At 35.7% G+C, this 20,257-nt stretch overlaps 1 protein-coding gene across 4 annotated transcripts in view; it reads left to right on the forward strand.

The window, feature by feature from the left end:
- Positions 1-16,770, forward strand: part of SFSWAP (splicing factor SWAP) — a 49,691-nt gene extending 32,921 nt beyond the window's left edge. For 2 of the 4 annotated variants that reach the window (XM_075041461.1, XM_075041464.1), the window contains 6 exons: positions 1,386-1,651; positions 7,905-8,060; positions 9,375-9,500; positions 13,180-13,350; positions 13,947-14,019; positions 16,357-16,770. In XM_075041461.1, the coding sequence (XP_074897562.1) occupies positions 1,386-1,651; positions 7,905-8,060; positions 9,375-9,500; positions 13,180-13,350; positions 13,947-14,019; positions 16,357-16,422 (858 nt within the window). In that variant the 3' untranslated portion in view covers positions 16,423-16,770. The remainder of the gene's footprint in view (positions 1-1,385; positions 1,652-7,904; positions 8,061-9,374; positions 9,501-13,179; positions 13,351-13,946; positions 14,020-16,356) is intronic. The other 2 variants (XM_075041462.1, XM_075041463.1) reach the window with 2 other exon arrangements.
- The last annotated feature ends 3,487 nt before the right edge of the window (positions 16,771-20,257 follow it).

Below are 20,257 nucleotides of genomic sequence, written 5' to 3' on the forward strand. Positions count from 1 at the left end.
TGCTGCTTTATTGCTATTTTTGTAAATACTTTTGTAAATACTGTGATAGCAGTTATCCGTTAAAGCTCAGAAAAGTGTCATGGCTCTCTAACTTGAAGCAAAGCTGGATTTCCGATTATTCAAATGTGGTCAATTATTGCCTTGACATATTCACAGTAGGAGAAGGGTAAAAAGAGAGGAAAAGATCACCTGTTTCTAATTTGGTAATTTCAGTTTTTAATGTGTTACTTCTTATTCTGATCACGGTAAGCTTCCTTGTATCAAACGGTGAAAGTGTCAGATGAGGTGGAGCTGAAATTATGACAGAGGGAAACTGATTTCTCCAGTTGCCTTGAAATGACAGCTAGGGGAATGACACGCTTTGAAATGAGGACCATATCTATAGCGCCTGACTTGAATTGTTCTAAACAAGGTATTGAGCAAAATTCTCTCAGGTACAAGCTGATAATTTGAAAATTTCTTAGAGTATGGTATGTTTTGCTTGACTGACTGCAGTCAGAATTACTCGCTGAGCATGAATTGTGCATGGACCTGTTCTATCTTTGAGATAATAATTTTTGTGATCTTCTCAACCCTTTACATGCAAAACATTTATTTCGCAAAGTACAGAAATAATTTTTATCAGCACTAATTAGTTTTGCTGTTTTCCTTGAGGTTGTAATCTAAACAGCGCAGTTCAGGGATGAAAGTGACACTAAAACTTAACTTTAAATGTCAATAGTTCCTCATTGTATTTTCAGGTTTATCTTTTTTTAAATGAAAGGGATAAGTAGATGAAAAGATATCTGATAGTACCCATTTTTTAGAACACATTTCTTCTAAAAACTAAAGATGAAAACTTCAGAACTATGTCCTAGTTAAGCTGACAGTCTTAGCATGCTTATCCCAGCTTGTGTATGTATCTTTGGGGAACTGTATAGGCCTCCATTAAATACTACCAGATGCACATTTTTGAAGGTGTCAGCCTTACTTACGCACACTTTACATAATACTGATGCAGCACTGTGAGGTTTTAAAGCATTTGTGGGAGGTTAGTTTGTTATTGATTTCACAACTAGGTGGATATATGTCTCACACACTTTCATGGGTCAAAAAATGTAAGGTGATGGTTAGTTATTATTTTCCTTGCTGTTGTACTCATTATCCAGAATTTCTGCAAAAAAAACTATATTGTATATTGACAAGACTACTAAGCAGGATATCTTAAGTTTCTTTGCCAGAATGTGCATGTATGTGGCATGCTCAGGGGTAGATGTAGCCCTCTGTTTAGTATAAAGGACTAGAGATGCTTATGTCTTGTCCACACTTAGAGGAATTTCTCAAATTAAAAATTTGCACACAACTTTGAAAACTGAACACTGTTCTTTGTTTGCCTTTGATTTCAGAGTGTCAATAGTATACCGTGTCCTGTGACTGCAGTCAGAACTTTACCCACCTTAGAAGTTAAACAAGCAGAAAGGCCTTCAAGCAAAAGCAAAGATCCTCCTAGGGATGAAGAAAAAGAAAAGAAAAGAAAAAAACACAAGAAAAGATCTCGGACAAGATCTCGATCACCATTCAAGTATCATTCATCATCTAAGTCCAGATCTAGATCACATTCAAAAGCAAAGCACTCACTTCCCACTGCCTATAGAACTGTCAGGCATTCAAGGTGGGTTTGGAAACCAAACATGTTCTTTAGAGTTCTGTGTGGGCTAACACTTAAAACATTTTTGCACTTCTTCCATTATATAAGCGTCTTCGTACCCATTACAAAGGGCATAGTCACCTTGAAGACATTAAATAAGTATCATCAAATGCGGAAGGTCTTTGAAAATAGTTTTAATGAAATAACGAATCATTAATTTCTAATTACATAGTGCAAAATTTGTACTAGTAAATGCTTTTTCACTCTGGTTTGTGAAATACCTGGTTATAATATGTAGGAAAGCGATTATAGCAGGAAGAGGACTTGCTAATAAGTCTGTGACTGTTGCTGGAGTAAAGTAACCAGACAATATTAAGATAAGAAATAGATGTAGAGAACCGGGTGGTTGAACAGCAAAGCACAGAAGAAAAGCAAGCAGTTTGGTAGAATGTGAAAAAGTACGATGGATGGATGAATGGCAGGAGAGATATGATAGGAAATGAAGAAGGGTGAAAACAGAGTTGATGAGGAAGGGAGACCATAGAAGAATGTAGCCTGGTGCATTTAAATCTATATTTAATCATTAATGATCATAAATTCCCTCTATTAATTATCCAGCTCTAAGATCATATATATTGTGTTATATTAATACTGTTAATTACATCTAAGACATTTGGGTCTAGGCACCTTTAAAGTTTACTGTCTGTAAAATTTGTTATATCTGAATGCTCTGCCACATAGCAGTTATTGTGGTCAGTAGGAAGGGCTTATTCTTGAGGTTGCATTCTCTGGATCATGCTACAGAACAGTGTTTTGAATAATTGTGCATATAAATACTAATACAACTATATATGTATGTGATGCATGCAAAATCATACACTTCTTTATCTTTGTGGCCATGCCTATGACATACTTCTTCCTGAAAAACAGCTTCTAGCCCTTCATGGCAGTGTGACAAAACTTCTCATCTTATATTTTCCTTGTGCATTTTTTTGTTTGCTTAACAAAGTGTCTAACTACACTAATATGATTAAGTGTTAACATGTTACAACTTTCTATTTTATACTAAATTTTTAAGATTAAATACAGTTCTTTGCTGAAGACATCCCTGCTATTCAGAGATGCAAGGAATTAAATGAACATAACTTGGGCTGAAACAATCAGTCTGACATGCTGCTTATTTGACTGCCTTTCACATTAGGTGGTCATGATGCTCTATGTTATAAGGCACATTCCAAAATACTGTATGCCTTTCATTCCTTTTCTGTGCTTACCAGCATGTAAAGGGAATGATGCTGAATGAAGCTTTCCTTGTTTAAGAAGTGAATGCAAGTCTTCTGGGAGTTAAGGATATCTTGGGGAAAGTCTCCTCAGGTGAATCACTCATCTTTTCAACTCCCTATCAAGCCATATCTTCACTTGAACCTCCCATGCCATTTCATCCAAGCTATATTGCATATATTTATCCATGATTTTACTGATACATGGTAAAACCAAGGAGAAACATAGTAATGCTAAAAAAAATATAATTTGTCTTCTGTGGTACCTTGAAAAGGACAAAGAATCATCTGAGAAGATCCTTACCAGTACTTGGGTACGCTACTCAGTAGGATAAAGATAATCCTGCACATTGCATGAGTTTGCATTGGGCAGTAACGAGATTAATGGAAACTTGCAAGTTCGGTTTGATACATACTGAGATACGTCTTCTGTGACTTCGGGGAGATAAGATATGTGGTCCTTTATAGAGGCTTGAATACTTCCACCAACTGGTCTACATTTGGTTCTGCTGGTGAAAAGACAAACAACAGTCTACTGAAGTCTACCACATACGTAGTGGATAGTCTCATTATGTTTTGGTTGGTTTGTTGGGGTTTTTTTGGTGGCCATAGTTCAGCTGGTGGAGAAATTACACAAAAATCACCAAGAACAGTTAATCTACTGGAGCTAATATTTGTGTGCCATCTTGAGTGTGCCTCCTGGCACAAATCAAATAACAGATACATAAAAGCCTTAACATCGTGAGTCAACACAACACCTGATTAAATCTGGTTGGATATTTCCTAGATCAGCTGTTGAATTCTACAACCCGAGAATTCCAATAAGCTTGGTGCTGGCTAGCTGAATTTTAGAAATGTTTCAGAGAAACTGCACCACATCTTGCACTGAAAACATTTTGCACATTATAAAACTTGACAGAAGTTAGAGCTGAATGGGAAGGGGCTTTCGATTCAGCCTGTCTTTCTGTTCTGTGAGTACCAGTTTAAACAAGGGTCTTTGGAGGGTCTGTCTCCCATTCCGGAACCCGTTGTTTCTGGGAACTTAAGGCAGTATCATCAGTGCTGAGTGGGTGCCAGTTCCCTTTGAGCTTTTTGCAGGCTGTATGAAATGTTTTTAGTGGCAATTATATAGGTGAGAGACCTGTTAGAAATCTGAATGTACCTTCCTCTCTATAGCATTTCACAAGAACATGGTTAAATCTAAACTTCTGCCTAAGGATCTCTTGTAATTCAACTGTAATGAATACCTTACTCCTGCATCTGATACTTAATATAGTGACTGTTTTGGTTTACTTTAATGTAGTCAGTAAAGACAAGCAAATCTTACGCAGGATGCATGAAGTGTCTCCTCATCTGGAGATGTTGTGCTGTTTGGCCTCAGCTAGAGTACTGTGTCCAGTTTTGTGCATCCTTTAGAAGGAATTAGAGTAGCTGGAGGACATTTAGAGGGAATCATCAAAAATTTTCAGAATTAAGAAGAAAAAAAGAGTTGGAATAACTGGGAAGACTGAAGGAAGATGAAATGAATCTTCATGTATGCCAAAAAAGAGGAGATAGAACATTCTTCTTCAATCCTTGGGGTTTAGATGATAAGTAATGGATTTAAATTGGTAAGAAAGAGGCTAGAAAACATTTATTAGTGTCTCAGTGGTAAAGGTAGTTAATATAGCTTGTGAACACTCCATTGTGGAAAATTCCTGTATCAAGAATTATAGTTTGGAGAATAATGAATAGTCTTATTTCTAGAACTCTTTTCTAGCCCTGCCTTTTTAATTAGGGTCCATGTGGTCTCACATTATACAAGAAGTGGTGATGATTGAAGGCTTGCTTTATTGAAGGTATTTGCTATGCCTTAACATACTCATTGTATTTCCAAAATTAAAGCTCTTGCCCCTGAAATGAGAAAATGTTTAGAGTAATCAAGAGTGGGAGGCTGATTTATAACCCAGTCAGATACTGATGTGTTTTGTCTCTCAAATTTTAAGCAAAAATAATGCCTTGTCTTAGTAATTGACAAAAAAAGGCAAACGTTGTTGCCTAGCTAGAAGATATGACTGGGTTTATTTCCCTTTTTTATTTATTTATATATTCAGTGTTGATTCAGAGGAAATGATTTCCCTGCGTTATCTGTCTCATTCAAAACATGGCACCTTTCACGTCTCTTTGCTCTTCAGTTTTCCCAGTGCTTCACCTAGAACAATGTTTTTTTCCTAGATTCCCAAAACATTAGATGTTACACCTTACTGCTGAATGAATAGTTATGTGAAGAGTCATACCATCCTGGGATAAAGTGTAAACTATTTGTAGAGTTTAATGTGTTCATCTTGTATTAAGTGGATGGTGTTTAGAGATAGTCTTTGTTGTGTGGACACTGATGATAAATGATACTGGAACATCCCTATTTTGAGTAACTGTGCTTTATTTGAATGTCTCAGTCTAATGTTTTATGTTTGAGATTTTGTTGCCTTATTTTATTCTGTTCAAAATGTATATTCTAACCTACAAATCTCAATATAAAGTGATTATTAATGCTTTATTTTACCTGAAGATTGGACTGAAAAAAGCTGGAATTTTCCCTTTCTGTAGTAATTACCGCTCCAGTTCCTGTTAATCAAATAATTCAGAATAGCAAGATCATTTTCTTAATAAACAAACTTTCATAACTTTCTTAGAGAGTAGCTTACTAGGTTTCAAGTATCTGCACAGTGAAAATAAGTATTTTGGATTTGAAGTTATTTAAACTGTTATTTTTAAATTAACTGTGACAGCCAAAAGAGGAGCTATGCTTATTTTGTAACTTTTCATTAGACTATATTGCATTCAGATGATAATGAATCGTAATTTCTAAATTGTAATAATGACCACTCAATACATGTCCTGTATTTGGGGAACAGTCTTAAAGCCTTAGATTTTGTGAGATTTCCATATAGACACTAGTTGAACTTCTGTTTAAAAACACTTTGAGTAGTTACTATTTAATGGTGTAAGTTGTTTCAAAAAGTAAGATTAAAAATCACCTTTACCATATAACTTATTGTGACAAGCTAATAGGAAATGACGTGGGAAGTGAAGTTAAGCACAGCAATTTGCTGTAACTTCCTTTGCTCTTATTCAAGTGATGTTCAGTATACTTTTCAAGCTCTTCCTTTTTGGTTTGTGTATCTTAATTTTTTTTTTTCCCAAAATGCGTATTGTGTGTAGAAATCCTACAGATGAACTTTGCAATGTGCTTCTCTGTATACCATTTTATATCACTTGTTTATAATTTATTTTTGCATTGTTAGAGGTCTAGAGGATCTGCTTCATTTAAAAATAGTCTTTGGTGGTAAAGTACAATATTTGTACAGTTGCATTTTTATATATTTTCTAATGCATTTTCAGCAGTATTGAAGTTGAAAAATTATGTTCAAGTAACGTGAAGTTGACTCAAAGCATGTTTTCCATATTCATTTTTCTGGTTAGTACAACCAAACCTGTTTTACAAAAACAAGTTTAAAAACTTGTAGCTGCGTAAGGAACCCAGATATATTGGCTTAATTGTGGCAGCAATTAACAGCAATTCGCTGTATAAATGCATGTTATTTTCTGGAACAAAATTTCTGTACCAAAGTTAGTCCCATAAAGCTCCTGGTAGCATACAGTTTTGATTCAAGACCAACATGACAGATTAAAGTTAAACAAAAGTCATGGAAACAGTAAACCATGTCCAAAAGTGCTGTAAGGTATTGCAGTGTGGATTGCTTTGGAGCTGTTAGTCCCAAAGAGATAATTAGTTATTACAAAGAAGTACTTAATGTCAAAGATAGGGCACATTTGTTAAATCTGTCTTGGAAAACAAACAGCCTTTGGTACTCTTTGGTCATCTGTAGTGTCGTCTTTCCCCCCCGCCTCTCTAATCGGCTTTGAAGCACTATTAAAAAGTTTGATGTGAAATGTACCCACCAGTAGTGCTCTTTAAAAAAGTGTAGGTTGTCAGTCGCTGGAGTTTTCAGTATGCTGTTCTAGCTGAGAAGTTGGGTTTCACAGCTGGTTGGCAGTAAGTGTAAATAATTACTATGTTCATCTGAATCTCTGTTTTCTACCAATGGATCTTTGTAGTACATGATTTAAGCTAATGATGTATTTGTATGTGTGAGTGTGGTTTATGTGTGTATGTGAGAGGAGAGGAAGGAAAGCAGAGGCACTCGTTAAGTACTGAATGATTTATTGATTTGGTTAGGTGAAATTTGGATGTTCATTTTGAACTAGAGTAGAGATGGAAAGTCTAAACTTCTCTTTGATATTGTTTTTCTTTATACTGTCTAGTAATAGAGTAGTACTAAGCCACTTAGTTTATCCAGTTAATGAGTTATAAACAGTAATTAGTAGTGGCATACTTCATTAACAGGTTACTTTTCAATACGTTTGGATAGGGTATACCTGTGTGTGTGTTTGTGTGAGACTTTTTGCCTTGATGTTAGAAATTTAAGAGACTCGGAAGTAACTATTCTTTGTAAAAAAGGTTGCTTGGGGTTTTTTCCTCCTTCCAAACTGATTTTCTGATTGCTGAGGCAGTGTCTATTCACACAGTTTTAATTCCTAATTTATAATGAGATATGCCAAGCTTCATAACCCTTTGAACTTTTGGGTCCATACTAAACACAAGTGATACTGACTTTAAGGGAACAAAGTGTCTTTTGAAATAACAGTCTAATGAAAGTAATAATTGATATGTTGCAGTAAAACTGTTAAGCTGTTTTTAATTGTTGGAAGCTAATGGCCAAAATTCTTAACATTTGGTGATTGGAGTTTTGTAGAACCACAAACGTCAGTTCATAAAAATGAAGCTAATGCCTTTTTCTTTCTGATTGTTTGGACTTTTTTTAGGCTGGTCCATATAGGCATGTTTCACTAAGGTTCAGCTTTTGGTTAAGGGACTGAGCCTTTTCAGGATTCTAGTTAATACCAAAACTAGGACATTTTATTCTGAATGTGAAGTGTGTGCCTCCGTATCACAGACTCACAGCATCCACAGGGACACTGAGCATGGAGCCGAGTCTGAGCAGCTCATCAATGGCAGCAGCAACAGAGCGGGAAAATTATCAGGCAACTTCGACAACGAAAAGATTTGACTGCTGGAGCTCTTTTGAGGGAAATCCTGGTAAAATGTCAAGGTGTCTGACTGACCCCAAACTTTATAATCTGTTGGTTTTTTTCCTTTTTTTAATCCTTCTGAATGGCCTGGTAAAGATCAGATTTCTAAGTGACAAAGCAGTTAATTTGCAACACTTAACTGCCATTGTGATTACTTTTTTTCATTTTCAGTTGATCTCTTTTGTTGTAGGTGTAAGAGAAATGGCTCAGGAGTGTGTATGTATATTACATATATGGTGTGAGTCTGCAGAAGATCAGTGATTTCACAAATGGCTTGTCTTTTAGTCACTGCAAATTAGGTATTTTCATGAACGTGAATGTTTGGTATACATGGAATGACATACCTATAGTAAATAAATAAGAAAGGCTTTAAAATAAATAAGTATATAGAAATAAAATTATTAGAATTATATATTTCAGTGACAACAAAACTAACTGTTACTATCAGGAATTTGGGTTTGTTTTTTTTTTCTTTCTTTTTTCCAAGCTGGGTCCCCGAGTTGCCCCCTTCTCCATCTTCCTCCCTCCCCTCCATCTCTCAGGGCTTTTCTCATTCCATTTATTTTGTTATTAAGAAATACTCAGGTTTTACTTGCACATCCACTTATTTCCAAATCATAGAGAGAAAGAGTTAAGCTCTTAAGTTGATCTCTGATCTAAACTGGGCATGCTTTCTTTTTTCCCTCTTGATCTCTTTCTCTTTCTCACTTCTCTAGGAAAAGTATCTCAAGTTGAAGTGCTAGTGCCAAACAACACTGGTCATGGGTTGTTGGTCACTTGCACAGGTGAAAGTATTGGCTATGCTAGGATTATTCTGCAGCGTCAGGGACAAAATTTCCTGGACTTGTCAGTGTTGGAGGTGCGCTGAAAGCAAAAAGTTGTATTTACCTCTGTGATGCAGCAGTTCTAAAAACATACCTCTAATTTGAGAAGACAAGGTCAGGCCTGAGAATCCCAGGCTTCGAGCCAAATTGGACTTCTGCATACCAGTGTTAGTAAACTCTGTTGCCACAAAAGGTGACTGGACTAAAGTAAAACTTTTCCACCTACTGGTACAGAAGTTGACATTAGCACACGATACCAAAAAATAATTGCTTTTTTTTAATCCCTCTTGGGAGTGAAAAGCAATGGATAACTACATCCTAAATGTCCTGGATGGGTAAGAAATTTTTATGCAGCTGACAAGTCTTGGAGACTAAATACCCCATGTTGGTACAAAATAGGCATTTGAAAGGTGTTATTTTTGCGTTTGGTGACAGCACAATTCCACTGAAATAGAAGTAATGAAATAAGTAACAAAAAGCAAACTTTTGGATGTTTATTTTCCTGCTCAGGTCACGATCAAGGTCACCTAGGAGAAGGGCTCACACACCAGAAAGACGAAGAGATGAAAGAAGTGTTCCAACAGCTTATCGCATTAGTAATAGTCCTGGAAATAGTCGGAAACGCCCACGTTCCAAGTAAGTATACGTGGTCCTGGAGAAGCTTATGTCCTGGCATCGTAAGCGACTTTAAACATACCCTGATGTGTTGTATACTCCCTAGGTAGAACTTACTTTTTTTTATGTTCTGGAGCTTTATTTGCATAGACAAATACTTCTGTGGAGAAAAAAAATAATACAAGCACTCATTCTTCTTCCCCCATTCTTGCATATGTTTGAACACTAAAAGTACAACCAAATCAGTGAATGTTAATATGCTGCTATCTCCTAGCTGTGAGAGTTCATATTTTATTTGGACTGTTGTATTTCCTTCTTGTTGGGTCATTTTCTCATGCTCTGATTGTGCAAGCTATATGACCTCTGCACAGAGGTCATATGGTGGTATTATGTTATTCCTGCTGGTATTGCTTGACATCTCATCATATCTGCACAAATAAGGGGAAACTGCAGTTTAGCAAACTGTATGCTTTACATGTAGCAATTATTTTACTGGCAGAGTGGAATGTGAAATACAAAACAAGAGGTGCCTTTTTTGAGAGCACCTTGCATATAGTCTCTCTGAACCTATTATAATCAAAATGGCATACCAACCATTATTTCAGCTCACCAACTGCAGAAGAAAAACATCTGTGAAGTGTGTGCCCAGAAGGCTTTGAAATATCGTGTCATGTTGTGTCTTCAACATGCAAGGAAGTGAAAATTTTTCATGCTTGTATATGTACACCTGAAGTGTACACAAAACCCAACACATTGAAGTTACTAAACTGAGCATACAGAATTTTTCTCCTCATTGGGGAAGATTTAGTCTTTAAGCTGTTTCTCCATATCTCTTGTTGAATAAGAAGCAAAGAGATCACTTTCAACTTTAGGATTATTAAAAAACTTCTATTGTTTCTTAAGATAATTTTCCATACCTGACAGCCTCTAATTAATTGATATGTGGTATGTATAATTGAAAACTTCATTAGTATACTTCAACTGATTCAGTTTTTTCGCATTCATCAACTCAAGATAATAGAGGCTTCTGTAGAATTCAGCATGCGAATTTGGTTAAGCAGAAAAAATATGGAAGCTTAAAATGTTTTTCTTCTTGTAAACACACAGAAGAATTTTTTCACAGCCCTGTGCTAGTTTTAATGCAGTGTTGGTGTCTGCTGCTTGACCATTCAGCATTTTAAGCTATAAATTATGTTTAGAGTTAATGCCACTCCAAGTGGTAAATTATGATGATCATTGTGAAACAAACTAGATTCCTCTGTAAACAATATTGTTTATATAGGTGGAAATTGTAAACTTTTATTAGGCCTCAGACTGGAAAACAGAACACTATACAATAAAATATGGCAGTAAGTGCAAAAAACAGACTGAAGAAAGAATATTGTTGTCAAACATGGGTGAGGACATTTTGCAGCTCTGATTGCAGAAAGCCAACTGTTTCAGCCCTGTTAGGACTGACATGCTAAATTTTCAGGTAAAAATGTAGATGCTGTGATGGACCAGTTTTCATCTTCATTTATGGAATAGATTCTTTGCAATGGTGTAATGGAAGCAAGGTTTCGGTTCAAGGTCTGTTAAAAGCTAATTAGTTTACTTGGGCTTTCTATGAGTGAGTAATGTATATTTTGCATGATAGCTGAGAGCAGGTTTCAATCTTACATGACAGCAGTCAGCTGAATGGTTATATTAACCATAGTTACACTAGTAAGGAGGCAAGCTTTAGAATGCAGTACTGTCAGAGGACTGAAAATTAGAATTGATAAATACTGCAATGTTTTAAACTTGCTCAGGGCATTAATCTAATATCAGTCGTGGTGCTAAATAGCCAGCATTGCTTGTAAATTTTTAGGTCTATTTCCAGAAGAAAATATGTAAGAACTAGGAAGCTATGCTTTACTTTGTCTTGTTTGGGAATTACTGGCTCAGTGCTTGTAGAATGAGGTATACTTCAGAATAAACACAACAATTGGTTTTTCTTCTGCTTGTCCTGTACCTCAGTTGCCATCATAGTCACTTTAAAAAGAAGTCTAACGTAAATTAGTGTTTTAATCTGACTGCAGTGAATTACTGTCCACAGAGAATATGGGTAGTTCTTTTATGCTAGCTTTTGTACCTAGAAAAATACTAAAAAATAAGCCTAATTTTAGCAAATTGACTGTTGTAAAAATAGAAAATGGATAGACACATTTATTCAGCTGTTATGATGTTTGTACATCATAATCTGAGATGAAAAACACCAAAAAAGCTTACTGTAAAATATTCTTCTTGCATGATGAATGTTTGTTGAGGTTTTCAAGAGTTAAATATGGAATATGTTCACAGCTTGATTACATTATGTTTTAAGAAACTGAGCAATTACAGTACATAATTAGCTAGTCAAGGAATCGCCGACTTTGTAGCTGATGTTTTTTGTATAGTCATGAAAATGTTAGAGGCCAGTAGAGCTGTGGGGTTTTTCTTCTGCCACTTAATGATTATTTATGCAAGAAAAGTGAAGGAGGTTTTGCGATTTTAAGTCTTGAATGCTAAATTCTGTATAAAAATCAGATATTAGTATGATAAATTCTAAGCATCAGACAGTATTTATATGGGAATTTAATATGTTACAGCATAGCTGCTTTTAAAGTAGCAAATTCCTAAGAAAATCAAAATAAAGGAACCAATAATGTGATACTTAAAAGATCGCTCGAAGTTTTACAATGTTTTAGGATGTTCTAGAAGTTTCAACAACATTCTTCTGAATAAATTTCTAGCAGTGCATGTTAGAGAGAGATGCCTACAATGAGGTATTGCCTAACTCTAATTAAGCCATTACTCTAGTAATTCTAATTACAGTAATATCAATACTGGTATGTAAATCTTACAGGCATAAATTCATAACCATGTATACAAGGTTTTGGTAGTTCCATCTCTAGTATATTACTAACTGAATTCTCTTTGAGCTTAATATTGCATATGAGGAGGCTACCTCTGTTTTCCACTTTTGTCAATAATGAACACATCAGGTACCCGTAAGTCCTCTTTTCCAGCTCTCGTAGTGACAAACATTTGTGTATCTAATTTCCAAGTTATAAATGGTTTGCACATAAAACATTTTGCTAGGTCTAGGTTTGAGTGGCATCCAAGAGCTTGCTTATAATTTTGAGCCTGTGGTTTGTCGCATTATAGATTTGATCACAAGGAAAAGGGTAATTTCTTTTAAAAAGCAAACAAACCATGGATTTGCCTTGTAGATCTTTTGTATAGCTATGATTCCATGCTTTGCTCATTTATGAGCTAGGAAGATTGTAAGGGATATAAACTCCTACATTTCTCATTATATTCTGTGTCTGATGTTTGGGAAGGAACTTCCCTCTAGCAAAGTTAGGCTGCAAATCTCCATTGAAAGGCTTTTCATTGCCATCCTTCAAACTATCAAATACTGGCCAGTAATTCCTGTGTAGCCACGCAGCAGCATTCCAAGTGAGAACCTCAGGTACTGGTAGTTGGCTAATGTAATATGTTAAAGAGAGCTTCTGAGGAAGTATTTTGCGTAACCATAGAAGCGCAGTATTGGGGTAAGACTAATATTTGCTGAATGCATGAGAAGTATCCTGTGGAAGAGGACTACATAAGCTTTTAGAAGTGTGAAAAGTAACTTCAACTGAGCTAGTGTAATATTGCTTTAAATATCCTTCAATAAAATATTTTCTTCTCACAGAAGTCCCCATGAAAAGAAGAAGAAGAGGCGGTCTAGATCACGTACCAAGTCCAAAGCTAGGTCTCCTTCACCATCCATGTCACCAGGCAAACCATCCACACACAAAAATTCTGTACATTCAACTAGTGTCTCTCCTGTGGAGAGCAGGGAATCCAGCCAGGAACGCTCCAGGTAATATGATTTTTTACTGTAATACTGCAGTGCTAATGTCTTTTGACTGTGAGTGTGTCTTTTGACCTAACTTGTATGGTGAGGAACTGTGTGTGTGTGTGTAATGTGTGCATATTAAAAGTAGAAGACACTGGGAGAACAGCACTACGTGCATCAGTCTAATGAAGACATTGGATCTCTCTTGCCTACTGGAGTAAACATCTTGACAATACTCTTACTGTAAAACTGGTGCAGAAAATTCTGCAACCTAATTCTAAGTTAGAAATTGGAAACTCTCACTAAATGGGATAACTCTTTGAAGTAGAATTTTAATAGAGTGGTTTGAATTGTAATGTATGTGCAAGATTCATAATTAAATTATTTCTACAGAATATAGAACAGTCCTGTTAAAAATTCCTAGGCTGCTGTTCATATTTCTCTGTATCACTTGTATGAGTGACTCTTCTGACTGACTTATCATGGCTTCTAGTTGATTGAGAGGACTGTTGACTAACATATGAGAGACTTGTACAATAAAACCCAAAACTGTGATGGTGAGTAAAATGCATTTTTAAAACATTTACTATAAATTTCTGATTCTAATTTTACTTTTTTAGGGGAGTTTCTCAGGAAAAAGATGGCCAAATCTCTTCAGCAATTGTGTCTTCAGTGCAGAGTAAAATCACTCAGGTATAAATAAACAAATTCAGAGTATGTTGCCTAATTAAGTGTGTCCATCATATCATTTTGTCCTCTTACTACCTTGTACAATTCTGAGCTTTGCATATGGTGTAGAGACATGTTCATTGTCATTCTTAAGTTGTTTGCTTATGAGAAGAACAATTTTCTTGCTTCTCTAGCTGCTGTCCTTTCAAATTTAATCAAGCCTCTAAAGACCAAGCTAAATTCATTATGCTGCAGTATATCCACTGTTAAGATATGAAAGTCCACATTATGCCACCATACCCCAGTTACCAATAGCAGGTATTACTGAGAGCCCATCTTACCATGTAATGCTCCTAAATTTCGTGGAAGAAAGGAAAGAAGGAGAAATATTTTGGCAAAGGCTAAGTTTGTACTGTTGGCAGTAGAGGAAAAATATGTCCTCTTGCAAACTGAAGTAAGTGTATGCTTTGCGTTAAGCAGAATCTTCAACTCACTCATCTTACTCTTGTTGCCGTTTATGTTTCTGAACTATTGTTATGATTTCCTTGACATACTCAAGTTTGCTGTGAATCATGACATATCAGGTAGGTGCCTCTATATACTGTGCAACAATCTAAATGGATTCAGCTTCCCTAATGCAGTTTTAAGATACCCACCCTCCATCAAAATAATTCCATTCCTTTTTTAAAAGCTACTGCATGGTATCACTCTTCAAAATTCTTAATTTCACTCGTCCTCTTAGAGTCTTCATGCATATTTAACTTTCTTTCAATTGAATATGCCAAGTTTAGAGGAGGAAGGCTCTTAATTATGCTTTGGAAAATTTACAATGTAAAATCAGAGTTGCTTTTTATATTCTCATTTCTTTCGATGGATAGATTATTCTTTCAATACATTAATATTGTTCAAAGATTTAGTTCTGCTAGGGAAATAGTGGTAGTTGGAAATTAATACTAGTAGACTAGTACCTTACATACCATATTTGATCCATTTTCGATGAGAAACCCAAAACAAGAATATTTAGGAGAATAGAAAATAACAAGTATAGGCACCAGAGAAATATAATGGAGTACTAACACCATAGCACTCCTTAGACTACCAAACAAATGTGTGGAAATTCCTGGTATGAGAAATAATATGTGAACTACATCATGGTCTTCAAAGTAGAGTAAACATCCCACCCTTTAAAAACATAGACCCTTCAGAGAAAGGTAATTAGTTCATGCATTTCTTGGGTTAAATAATGCTTATGGCATAGCATTTGCTAGTTAAATATTAGTCTGCTTGTTTGAAGCGCAGCTGTAAGAGGAGGAAAGATTACTATATTAAAATACAGTTCTTGGTAACTATTTGTAAAAAGTAAAAAAGAGGAATGAAACTTTTGTGAATCTGCAAGATATTTCCCAATATAGATTAGTTTAGCATCTTTTTATCTTTAAGGGCCCAAAGAAATGTAACTTACCTAATTATTAGTATGATTATTTTGCTGCCAATGTGCTTGCTGACCCTGACTAATTCAGTATCTTTTCTCATTCAAATCCTTCCATCTGTAAAGTGGAAAAATGATGCTGAATTCCCCATGAAGTGTTTTGAGAGCTTCAGATGAAAAACGCTTTAAAAGAACTAAGGATTTTAATTCATTTATATTGCATTTGTGAAGAAACTTTTTAAGTAACTTTAATTCATTACTGATACACACTTTTTATTTTGTGATCATTTTTTGAAATGCAATTATTTGATGCCATTTACATGAAATTTCATGTCCTTTTGTAATGCTGTTTCCACTGGATACTCAGACAAGACTGAGAGTTGCTATTTGGTTTCACAACAGTCTTAATGTTTCAGTCACTCTGTCATATGTGAAAATACAGCTGCTATGTAAATTTTTAGCTCAGGTTTACAAAGTGAACAAAAAAAGCTTTCTGTTATAGAGTAATTGGTAGCACTCTCTTCTTTCCAGCTCTCTCTCTTTTTTTCTTTTCTTTCTTTTATTTTCTTTTTTTAAACGTTCAGTGGTTGGTAGTTGTATGTTCATTACAGTTTTTGTGAAGATACAGACAGTTTCTTTCAATTTCAGTTGATGTGATTTCTGTATTTTGTTGCATAGAAACTGTTCTAAATATTTATGCAGAGAACTTTGTAGCATTGTAGTAAAAACAGACTTCAGTTGCTGTCATACAAACTCTCCAAATTATTTTGCACATTTAGCCTAGGGACTGTTAATATCTGATGATCATGAATCTAAGTATTCTGTGTGACTGGAGCATAAGCTAACCCTTTCATGCAGGTTTTTGCAATCACATGCTTTAGCTCTGTTCAAAGCCCAGACATGTCTGATCATTTTCCTTTTGTTTTCTACAGGATCTTATGGCCAAAGTGAGAGCAATGCTTGCAGCTTCCAAAAACATACAAACTAGTGCCTCCTGAGACCTGTTGAACTGACCATCAAGAAATTGTGTGAAAAAGAACAATATAAAAAAAACTGCCTCATCTCAAATGTACAGCTGAGCTTAGCTCACTTGGTTCACAACTCGCCTAATATTACCAGAACTCAAGGAGCTAAAACCTATCTTTCTGTACAGAAGCGTCTCCTTGAAATTTCATTAAACTTTTTCAGCCAGAATATCTTTGGAAAGTTTTTGGGTTTTGTAAATTGATTTTTTGACTAATTCTTCAGTAACATTTTATGATCTGCAGTCTATATGTGTATATTTGTAAATACCATGTTTCTGTGAAAGAAGTATTACACAATAATAAAGAAGGAAACATCTTTCATTAGCTAGATTTTTTTTGTGGAGTCCTTAATTGTTTGTGGTTGAGTTTTGTTACAAATTAATTTTCTTTTTCTTTAGTACTTTCTGCTTTTTAAAATAACTGTCTAGCCTGCCTGACCACCTTAAGCTGAGAAATACTTTTTATCTTCCTTCATGCACAGAACAATCTAAGAAGGATGTTTGTTTGCTTGGATGTTAGTAGTGGACAGGTATTGGGCAAGGGACATGCTTTTCTGTCCATCATTTAGAAAGATCTCTGAGCCTCCATTTGAGGAATTGACCCATTGAGGTCAATAACTAATGGTCAGTAGGCCCTTTGTTTTAATGTGCTTTGCTCTCTCTAGTTAGCTACAGAAAAGAGTATATTTTTGTGGTCATTCAACAGGCATACTTTACATAAATCCAACATTCTTCTGGTTTAACATCTTTCATACAGTTGGGAAAGATGCTTACTAATATGTTTTACTGACATATACCAGTTAACACTCTTCAGAAAGCTTGTGGCCTCAGTATAATTGCACATTTGGTTATTCTTTGTTGTACACTGAGACTATTTAATTTTTTAATTGAAATATCCTTAAAATGAGTACAAAAAGGCACGTGTGAATTTTTCCCCAACGCTGCTTTAACTGTGAGGTTTTGTAATAGTTGGTGCATTCAAAAAGTGCCTTTATTACCAGTTATCTGATTCCATAAAGCGTGAAATCAGGGCTTTTAAAGACCCCTGAAAAACTCCGTGGTCTGTAATCAGAAAGATTGTGGTTACAGTGACTCATGTCCTAATTTTCTCAAATTTTATAGAGAGTAGGTGGAGGTTGGAGATGGATTAGAGAAATTAATGTGGTAAAGTTTACGCTTACTCACAGACTAGTTGGTAAGTTAACTACATAGAACTACACAGATTAATAACTTCAGTGCAAAATCTTTTTGTTTAAAGCAAGGGGAGGAGAAACAATGCATTGATATAACTCAAGCTTTGAGTAACATGATGGTCAAAATGGTAGTTGGTATGCCACTTGCCAGTGCTCACCTGGAATGCAAGAACAGTATTTAAACCACTGGAAACAATAATCAATCAGGTTTCTTTTCATTTTTTGGCCAGTAATAATTAGCAGAGTTTACACTCCTACAAGCAATATAGAATGCTGTCTGAGGCAGAGAAATTTCATTGTGCACATTAGTTATGATGAAACAGAGCCATCCAAATGGTAATGCAGAATCATGTTACCCACCATTTACCTTATTATTTCAAAGTTATTTGTAATGTGTTGACTAGGACAAAAATAACTTTCAACCAGTGCAGGAGAGAGAACATTTTCTCTGTATGTGTTGATGAAACAGTACTAGTAGACACAGAGATAAAAAAGGAGATAAAGTAAATTTTGTAGGCAGCTGTTGTAGATTGTTGTGGAGTGTTAAATTTACAGGACCTATATTTTTCCCTCCTAAATGGAGTTAAAAGTCTCACCATGGTTAAATAATTGGCAGCTTGGATGCCAGTTGTTTGTCATGTAATAGGAAAAAAGCCCAACTCTAATAAAATAGACTGGGCAGCTTGTTTTGCTGCTGTTTTGCAGATTTATTCTCTTTGGGAAGGTTGTTGCTTTAATGACTTCTTAAAATATTTTCCCTCCCTGTGAGCAAGTCTTTTTCTTTTTTTTCTTTTTTTCCTTTTTTTTTTTCTTTTTTTTCTTATTCCCTTTTGTGGTATGAAGTGAGATGGAGCGTTTAGCTCCAGGAAAATTTAGATTAAACTACATTTTTATATACTCTTTACTGTTTACTGAGGTTTGTTTGCATTTAGCACTCTCTCATGGGTAGTTGTATTCTCCAGAATTTAAAAAGTAGTAGTGTTTTTATTGTGTTATTTTTTCTCTTTCAAACCAGAACGGACATTTTCACCATATTAAAGGGGCTTGAACTGCTTTACCAGAATAATTCCTTTGTATGTATTCACATTTAGAAATCGATGCTGCTTTTTTGGTCTGTCTTCACAGGCACTAGCTGTGTTGTAACTGCTTGTAAATGCAGCATGGAGCTTGTGATACGATCAGTACAATTTCTGGTGTTTGGTACATCAGGAGAATGTAACCAGTATCAGGAAAATGTGTTAAGAACTTCAGATTGGAAAATTTTCAAATTTCTATTTTCCAGGTACGGATTTTCAATGCAACCCCTGAAAGAGACCTTTCTGTCAACCCAGTTATAGGAGCTTATCTATGCATCTGGGACGACAGGCAGCAGGTCTGGCATTTGCAGAAAAGGCAAACGGGACTGCATCTCGCACCCCACCTCCCATCCACGAAAACTGTACGTACTCAATTCCTTGCGATCTGGCCACACGCCAAGGGGCCTAAAGAGTCCCTGTATCACCTGGCTGTATTGCCAGAATATTGCTTCTGATGGGAAATCCACGAGGTTGCTGCAACGGGGAGTTAAGAAATTGAGACTGCTTCAGTTGGAAGAAAGTGGGCTTTTGAGTAGTCACGGGGAAGGGATTGTGGTAGCTCTGAGTTGTCAGCAACTAGTTTTAATTTTTCAAATTTCTCCGTTTTGTGGAAACAATATAACATGAGGTTGCTTTGCTTTAAATTTGGTTAAATACAGTAATTTAAGCAACTCTTTAGTTGTAGGTACTTTGAATTATTTCCTCTGTGTGTGTGTAACAAATCAGAAGCACTTGGAATATTAACGCTAGGTTTCCAAAGCGCTTTGGAAGGGCCTTTTTGTCCCTAATGTGCTAGCCAGTCTTTCCTCGTCTTAGGAGTTCCAGATCAGTTTGGAAGATGAACAAACTTTTTTTAAAATTGTCAGTTTATACAATGCAACTTTATTCTCTGTATTCATGCAGAGTAGCCTTCTCAAAACAAATTTCCATGACAGAAAAACAGTAGGAGCTGTTCAAGAGGTATCAGTTTTTGCTCTGTGGAGGTTCAGGTTCAACTGAAATATCAAAAAAGTACTTACAACTTTGTTAAGTTTTGAACCACTAAATCATTTGCGGACTTGGGTATTTGTAGGTATTATAGACATACTTTCTCAGGGATGGATGATAGGGCAAATGCATTGCTACAGCAAAGGTAGTGTATAGCCTCAAGTTCTCCACCTTTCTTTTTCAAATGGAAGAGAAATAGGTAAGTGTTAGGTGCTGGTATACATCTGTCCCCCAATCCCTGACCAGTTTCCTTCAGGGCATATTTCTCAGTACAGACTCCATGAGCTTTGATCAATCTGCCCATCTAGGTATAATCTTCATCGTTCAAGATGTGGATTCCTAATAACTTGTATTGCAGATGCTCTACTTTGAATTAATTGAATGCGTTCAACAGCTTCCTACTTGGCTCTTCAGGTCAGCTGGTGGGTAGCCTGTTAATAATAATAAAATTAAAATCATTTGGCCATCTCAGTATATACTTCTTGGTTTTGAACAGGTGAAGAGACCTTGCTTCCAGTTGTAGGGCAGCTTCTATCAAACTGAGTTAATGGTT

The sequence above is a fragment of the Buteo buteo genome, chromosome 11 (genome assembly GCF_964188355.1).
Source record: "Buteo buteo chromosome 11, bButBut1.hap1.1, whole genome shotgun sequence".
Classification (NCBI taxonomy): Eukaryota; Metazoa; Chordata; class Aves; order Accipitriformes; family Accipitridae; genus Buteo; species Buteo buteo.